General features: G+C 30.9%; 1 protein-coding gene across 3 annotated transcripts in view; it reads right to left on the bottom strand.

The window, feature by feature from the left end:
- Nucleotides 1–1,848: 1,848 nt before the first annotated feature.
- Nucleotides 1,849–9,250, bottom strand: part of LOC124360621 (anoctamin-1) — a 58,700-nt gene continuing 51,298 nt past the window's right edge. For 2 of the 3 annotated variants that reach the window (XM_046814383.1, XM_046814386.1), the window contains one exon: nt 1,849–7,854. In XM_046814383.1, coding sequence (XP_046670339.1) covers nt 7,507–7,854 — 348 coding nt within the window. In that variant the 3' untranslated portion in view covers nt 1,849–7,506. The remainder of the gene's footprint in view (nt 7,855–9,250) is intronic. The other variant, XM_046814384.1, reaches the window with a different exon arrangement.

Here is a 9,250-nt window from a genome sequence, read left to right as displayed (position 1 = left end):
GCACTCCTTATGATAGTCATGAAGAAGCAAAACAGATGCACGCATTTTAGCAAGTTCAGGGGTGTGTACCATTGTTTAACCTTGGGTCCTCTGTTGGTGTAAGATGGTTTAGGCTCATTATGCTTATGCTTGAAAAACTTTACAGGAAACAAAGAGTCGAATTTGTCCTTAAATGTCAGAAAAAAAGATTCAAAATTATCAGCAGGGTCAATAGGTGTTTTGCTTAATTTCCACTGGGCATTCATTAATTCCCTACGTAGCAAGGACAGGTTATTTGAATTTATAACTCTCTTTTCAATCCTGTAATTAGCAAGCCAAGAATTGGTTGCAGGGTCTTACCATGTCTGTTGAAATCGTCAGCACCACAGCTCCAATGGTCAGCTACGAGGGGATTGACCACTTCAGTTTCTGTGTTCCACGAGTCAGCGTTAGTGGCCGCAGCGATCCAAACAAGCAGCCCCACGGGTGGGCACACGAGATGTTATATAGAGACCGTTAGCTACGCAGAAGGTTTGAGAATGCGGCCTCTTCTCTAGAGGGTATCTCCAAGTGTATATTGAAGTCGCCACAGAGAACTATATTCTTAACTTTAAGTTTGGACAAGTAGTTTAAGCACAAATCAAGCAGGTCAATAAAATGCTCAAAGTCCCCAGATGGAGATCTGTACACTGATACAAGAATGGTGGACACATTAGACATCTCTACAGCTGTCAATTCCAAAACCATTTCAACACAATAAGCATCAAGATTAATTTGTTTGCAGTTTAATTTACTAGAGGAAAAAATGGCTACACCTCCGTTTTTTATGATTACTACGGCAGTAGATGTTGGTAAGGCCTAGGTTACCCAAGGTCTGGTAACAACAACTTTTCCTCATAAGTTAAACCAATGTTCGGATAAACATAGTACTTCACAATTTACTTCTTGAATAAACAGAGTTATTAGATCACACTTATTTTTAATACACTGAACATTTAGGCTGGCAATTTTTAGTTTACTAGTAGGCCTACATTGTCTATTTACATCAGAACTAGGCCTAGGCCCTAAAAGTTTGTTAACATGTCTTGGGTTGTTAATTGTAAGATTTAAGTCCTTAAGCGGCTCCTCTGCCATGGGCCTAATCCTAAAAAATTTTCACCAGAGGCTGGGAGTGTACTATCAAGCCTATTTCGAGTTGGCCTACCTCTACGATAACTGTAGTTACAAACCAAAAGACCCTCGGGCCAGATGTCAGGTTTCAACAGTTTGTCCTTGTCTTCAAATGGGATACTTATTTTGTATGACCTGTATCCCGGGAACTTCGTTTTCACCTCTTCACAATCAACTTCACCAGTACAATATTGTTTGACGTGTTCAGTAATTTCACTCGATGTAACTTTCATTCCTAGACGGGACACAAACAAAACGGCTTTCTTGCCCGGCCGGTTGTTTGTAATGGTGGCGGAGTGATTTTTGGACGTACCAACAATGACCTCACTTGATGATTTTATTCTTTCAGGTTTCATTTTATTTTCATTCCTGACTACAGTTCGAGTTATATTTCGTTGGTTGCGCCTTGTCTGTACAGTTTTCCATTTATTTACATTTTCGGACGACATGTTAGATTTGGAACTACTTTCCATGACCGTTTCGTCCTCAAATAGGTTTGACATAGCCACCGGTTTGATCCATGATTTCATGTTCGTCCCATTACATCAATGACGTCACTGCCACTACAATTCGGTGATAAACGCAGAAGACAATGTCCTAGGCCTATTTGAAAACATTTTCAATTTTAGAAACTCTGGCATTTAATTTTAACAAATTTTCACTTATAGTTGTCAATTCATTCGAGTACAATAGATAGACTAGTCTGGGAGTCTCTGATGTTGAAATTATGTGGGGGGGGGGAGGGGTTAGTTATGAACTACTTCGGTCTTTGTTGCAGACTATTTTTTAGATCCACAATTTTTAGATTTCAGGAGTCAAGTCTGAAACAGCATCAGATTTCAGATGCTGCACGTAAGAGGAAGGTGAACTGGAGCTAAACTCAACATTACATTCTAGTCAATTTTAGCCCCGCATTTTTAACATACTACAAAAGTAATTGTCCGGCAGTAAAATGATTAAAATAATTTCTAGCATCACATTAATAATATAAGTAGTACAAATTATAAGTTTGCATAGAAAATGTAATACAATAACATAGTGTTGTAATGGTTACATTGTTTTCAAGAAGCAACATTTTCTGTACATTACAGTTGGCTTTGGCTTTTGGTATAATATTTATGTAAACATCACATTATGCAGTCTTCAAGAAATGCAACAATACAAAAACACAATGAAACAAATAATATACATTAGGTAATTATATCAGAGTTGTAAATCCAAAGAAATCTTAAACTTGTATAATTATTTTATATAGAAGTGAAGCATGGAGTCCACCATTCCAATTCAGCATATAGTTATAATCATAATTTCTCAAACACACAAATACTTTTCTTTTGCAGTGATTAATGCTAAATACAAATTTCTTTCTTTCATTTGCTTCTACATTCTAAACTAATGCATGACTAATCAGATTGCAGATCTTGATACGTAGTGTTACTGATGGTAATGTATCACTTAACAATGGCTAATGTCTGGAAAAAATTCCTTCACAATGCTCTCAAATAATATTTTTCATAATATAGAAGTAAATTAAACTAGTCTAAATAGGTCTAATTAATTATTACTTATTTCTAACCACTACTGTATTAAATTATTGTATTTTGGCATAGTTTGTAATATAGTTAAGCTACACTTACTTGTGCAAATCATCTTGTGAATGATTATTTTATTAGAAATATCTTCATTAAATACAACATAGCATTTGCATTAAAGCTTATAATTAACATTATAATATTCTGTCAATACTAAAAATTTTTAAATTACAATAAAAAATGAACAGATAATCGTTAATGATATTGTATAGTTGCATACTGAATCTATACAATATAATATAACAATAGATTACTTGGGTTACAAAAAAGGTAAATAAGTGAGGGTTTATATTTCTCAAATATTCAGAATAATCTCATTTTAGACCCCGAATTTCTTTGGTTTATGATATTCCCAGAAACTACATTAATTTTTTGTTAATTTAAATTAATACTAACGTAAATATTTTATTTATGATTATAGAGACTGATTATTAATCAAAACTCAATGAGCAAAAAGAGTATTACCGATTTTCATTGACTATCATGGTGTGATATGATATGAATGAACACAGCATGGCACAAACAAATGACAACAAAGTCCAACTGAGACGTAAATGTTAGCATTGTAAATCAATATGGTAAAAATTTTAACACTGAAGTGGTAAATGATATCTTGGTAAACAAATTTAGAACTGTCCAATAGTGTAAAAGTTATTAATAATTTGAAAACTGGCTGATTTTAGATGCATTTTTAAAATTTTAATCATAATTTAAAATTTGGAAAAACAGAGAAGTTCTATAAATATCTTTTTGGTAAACTGTACTCATATGAACAATTTTCAATAAAAATGTACACATTTACACAAATTTGTACAAAATGTACACATTTGTTAATTTATTTTTATTCAAACTAAGCAGATTTAAAACATTGGGGAAAATCCTATCCTTTTTTATTCCCAAATTTTAAGAGGAACATAATTTATACTTGATCCCAACTCAACTTTAAAAACATCACTCCTGTCCATCCTAATCATTCTGTTGTGTAAATATAACTATATTATAACTCAATATTGTTTGCCCAGAAGTTTATTCAAGCAATACAAAATTGATCAATTACAATAACAATTATAGCATATAAAATTATTTCAGTTTTATACATGGTTAAATCTCACAAAATGACAGAATTTCAGTGCCTTAGGCATAAATTAACAATAACCACTTTACTATAAGTAACAGTTAGTGGTTTTAATCATTTAATCCTAAATATCTTCAACTAACATTACAATCAAAACCATAATTATATGTTATTCAGAACGGACACTAGCATGTTCAATGTTAATTTGCCAGTTGTTCAATGTCCACGGCCAGTCATCTTAATATTTACTTTAAAAATAACTATTGCACAACTCATTGTTGTCCATATGTCAGTATCCTACACTATGACCGCTAGATCCCATGAGCATTATCGTTTCCTGTTTTCTGCTGTTCCGCAGATTCACTCACACAAGTGTCACTCTTTTTTATGTAGTAAAGATAAAATCCAAATTATAGCACGGGAGGTCCTGTTTTCAATTATACATATAACTATTCCAATAGACAGGATAACAATTTTTTTATAATTGTACAGTAACATTTTTGAAAATTTTAAACGTCCATACGTGACATTTGGATTTCAAATAAGCTGAGAAGTCCATTCTTACTGATATATTACTTTGATATTTTTTGTATTTTTTAATTATTTTTTAAGATTAGGTTTGTGGGTTTACTCCCTCGTGGATACTTGTACAAATGGTAATTTAAAAATAACCATCATATTTGAGGTGCCACATTTGTTTCTGTCTTCACTGAACAAACTATTATAAGAAGCTGAAACTGTAGAATACACGGAATTTAGCACACATCGTATTATGTGTCATTTTTAACACTGTTTTATAGGAGGCCAAGAAGTCAAAGACTATAACTGTCCATGTAAAAATATTCGCTAATGCAAACTATTATTCTCCACTTTTCAACCACTTTACAGAAATTATAGACATTTAAAGTAGAAAATTTAGGCAATTATGTAACCAGGGCTCAAATAAAAAGGGCTGAAGATAATCATTTGAATGTTTTGCAGTATATAAGAGTTAAATCTTAGATTATATTAGTTGTGTAACTAATACAATCAACTATTATACCACAGACTGTATATATTTCTGTTCTATACTAATGTTTCTTTAGAAATATTTGTAGTCTGTGATTATAACTTCAGGAAGTAATACTTTTTTAATGATTTATGACTTGAGGAAATTTTTTAATAATAATTGTAAAAAATTACGTATTTGTTGATAAAGTTATTCTTTAAGAAATTAATAATTTTAATACAAAATACACGTCAGTTCTTCCTCTGAATGTATATTTTGCATACATCTTGTAAAAAAAACCTCATCTTTATATTCAACCATTTTACTTTGAGCCTAATTATAAGATGATCCGAAATTGTGTATCAAATGCATACCCTTTTCAATTGATAACTTTCAATGGGTTTTTCTATTTTTCTTGCATCAAAATTTATATATAAATAATATATCAATTAGATGGTTAGATTATTAATTATTCTAACCTGACACCAATTTCCAATTAGGGTAGTGTGCTCTTTATTATTCTAATTGCGGATATTCTAAATGGAACTAATTGCGGGCTGGAGGAGTGACTTCCAATGGTGGGAGAAGGTGAGTGCACCCTTGCTTGTGTATCTATGAGGACGCGGCAGGAAGCAGACTGAAAATCTAAAACTGCATGGTGTCTTTAAAAATCAACGCAGATTCTATATTAACACGTTTTTTTAAATGAAAAAACAAATTTTAGACCATTCTCCCAGGTGGAGTAACATATTTTTAATTCCAAAATATGTAAAATTAAAAACTTGTCCGTAACATTTTATACATGGTGGAACAATTATCTCGTGTTTATCAAAACACATCAATTCCTCCAGTTATATTTCATATACTTAGTGGTTAAATCGTTATCATCAGTCGTTTTCCATTGGATCTGATTATAAAATTTCCCAAAATGACTATTTCAAATGTCTATAATTCCTTGTAAATTGACCACAAAAGTTTTGTTGTACTTTTTCTGTCTTCAAGAAGGGTACATTGAAGGATTGTGAATATAACATTAAAAAAATTGTACTCAAACCAAAATGGATTACATCTTAATTTGAGTCAAAACGGAATAATAACAAGTGGGAGATTGTCTGAATATGTATTTTAAGCACTTCCATAGATTTAATTCATTGTTTTTTAATAAAATATCTTGAGAATTTTGGTATCGAAATCGAGTGAAAACGGCTGCGGTATCAAGAATTGTCAATACCTTGATACAGTTAAGTATCATGGTATTGAGTATCGGAATTGAACCATCCCTAATTTTTGCCACATATCAATTTTAAATACACTAAAATTTTTACTTTTTTACTTGTTCTTAATAATATTGCTTACATAATATACACAAAAATAACAGAAGCGGCAATAAACATTTAAATTAATGTAAAAAGAAACACCTCAATAATGATTAAATTTTATTTATGTGAGGCCTTTTGTTTTTACACGAAAACATTGCCAAATCCAAATACCTGAAATCAAAGTGGTAATTAATAAAATCAAAAGAAGCTTCTACAATGTAATTACATATTATTGAATCTTGTTCAATCAAATAATTTTATTTTTACAGTTGGTGTTTTCATCGTTGTACCAATCTTCAATAAACCAACACCAATTGAGCAGTTTGCTCTCAGTGCCACTCATTCATGATCTTAGCTAGTTTAGTTGTTCACACTTATGAGAAAACCAATCTATTTCATTTATTGTATGTATGTTTTTTCCTGATGCCTGCCACACCTGCAATCATATGTTATGTCAAATTAAAAGTTACTTTATCCGGTTTGCACTGTATATTGTATTTTATATTTAGAGTGAAGATGGCATTTTATAGATAAGTCGAAATGATTATTAACTGTAATAATATGAACAATCTGAAATTACTTATTAGAATTTTACTACTGATCATTTATATGATTCAATTTATGCATAAGGAAGTGCAATTCAGCTCTGCTGTTTATTTAATGCTGTTCCTGATTACATCATAATAATTATAAATATCAAAAAATAATTTTGAAATTATGAATATAATTATTTTTGCTTTTTGAAGGTACTTTATTTTGTGAGATTTACTCATACACAGTTGTCTCTGGTTACTGAAAACCAATTCAGCATTGTTAAAAAAAATTAATGAATGATATATTATAATACACATAACAAAATATAAAACTCAAGGGATGATAATTAAAAAAAAAATTACTTAAAACCTTCAATTATATAAATGTCATATTGATAAATAATCCTTCATTAGAAATACATTTTATAAATTTAATTTATTACCTTAATTGACAGGCCATAATGATACAGCCAATATAATTCTCTAATCTATAATAAATTGGTACAACAGAGCATATAACAAACTCTCTATGTAATGAAAACATCACATGTAACCACAGACCAAATTCTTTGCAAATTAAATCTGAGTTTGCCCTAAAGTGGACTGGACGAAATGCATTATTGGTGATTGGGTATGTGTTTACAGAGATACAAAAATTGATTCTTATCAACAACACTTATTTGTTCTTATGAGGATTTGTATATGCAGGTAAAAATTACAAGAAAAATCTAAGGAAATCATTTGTTGAAAATCTTTGATTTTCAACATGAAACAATTTTACGGTAAATCCAAACATATCAAAATGTACTGAAAAAGAAAATTCTAGCAGGCTAATCAGCTTAAGGTAACATCACACTGAAACCTCATCTATTTCTCCAAAACTCTGAGGTCTATGTAACATTACAGCATCTTTTATTTCTTCTTTTGTGAAAGTACCTCTAGAGTATTTTGGCTGTTCTAGTTCTAAGTCCATGGGGTTTACAGATACATGATTTCCCACGTTTCTTGAATGACTAGGCTGAGAAAAGTCCAAACTCCCATCCAAAGATAAGTTTGATCTTTTCCTTGCTCTTAATGCCTCTTGACTGATGATAATTTCGTTTGTCAAGTAGGCTTCTCGTCTTATTTGTTCTTTCAATTTCCCTGATATGTCAGGAATTAACCATTGCACTGCAAGTACAACAACTACTACTAGATTCTGAAACATAACAATAAGAGATTATACTAAATTCACAATTTCATAACCTCATATTTCTACAAATCATATACGTAAGACTATTTTATAATAGAGATGTCAAATTTGTCACCATATATTTTTTAAATATATATAATAATAAACTTGGTTTAAATAATGTGCCATTTTCTTGTGAATAGAAACATTTGTACTGAATTTCCAGCTTGTACTTAGATTAGGTTTATTGTTATCATATGGACAAGTATAAAAAAATGACAACAATTGCTTTGTATATGTTTCCTATCTTATTTTAAATTGTGGTATGGTATTATGAATTAAGAGGTTCAATTGGAATTTTCATAAAGTAAGTGGATCTTATATTGGATGGAGATGAGAACTTAACCACACAACACATCACAATGGTCAAACCATTTGAGGATGTTAGACCATTGGTTACCAGATCATTCCACATTCATACTTCATCATCATTCTTTATTGTCGATTTGCTATTAAAAATCATGTATATTAATTTTTTGTTATGACTTTCATAATCTCTAGTGGGTGCGGTCAGTGTGCTTATTCTGTGCAGTGACATGGTACTTGGTCTAGTCACCCTGGACTCTAAGATTTGCTTGGTTTTTTGACATCATATTTATTGTTAACCGTGACTTTATCAAATCCATTGCCACATATTAATTAGTTTTTTAGTAACAAGTCTTAAGATTCACCTGAAGAAGAGGATTGATTCAAATGCCCATAACCTGTTATCCTTCCAAACCCTATATTGTCATTATAAACTTTATCTAAAATATTAGTGTTTATTGTAACACATATTAATTATTAGTTTTTTAGTAACAAATCTTAAGATTACAGCTGAAGAAGAGGATTGATTTAAATGCTCGAAACCTGTTATCCTCTCAAACCCTATATTGTCAATTATAAACTTTATCTAAAATATTAGTGTTTATTGTAACTTAATATGTTTAACTGTACAATAGGTCACTCCATCATATAGGTTATGATAATGTATCAACCATGTAAGTAAGTCTTTCTTGTTCCGTATCAATTGAGTTAAATTTTAATCTCAAGATATTTATAACTTCAGAAAGTTAACTTTCAATATTTCTATACAAATCAGTTGTTAAAAAATATTATAATACGAAGGGGTACCCAAAAGAAACAGGAATAGCATTGCCTTGGGTGGAGCTTGTGCAGTATGCATTTCTGCCACTAGGAGTGTATAACGAAACATATAGACAGTTCAGTGCCGCCTGTATTGTCAATCTGGCTTGTTCCGTTCATCTGCAGAAAGTGTTTTTGCTAGTGCTGTTTTGTTCTTATTTCATTTTTATGATGGCAAGTTTAAGTAAACAGCTATAAAATTTTGTTTCGTACTCGGTAAAAATGCTGCTGAAACCAC

The sequence above is a fragment of the Homalodisca vitripennis genome, chromosome 4 (genome assembly GCF_021130785.1).
Source record: "Homalodisca vitripennis isolate AUS2020 chromosome 4, UT_GWSS_2.1, whole genome shotgun sequence".
Taxonomy (NCBI): Eukaryota; Metazoa; Arthropoda; class Insecta; order Hemiptera; family Cicadellidae; genus Homalodisca; species Homalodisca vitripennis.
Note: the sequence above shows the minus strand (reverse complement) of the source record. Positions and strands in the feature narration are given on the sequence as shown.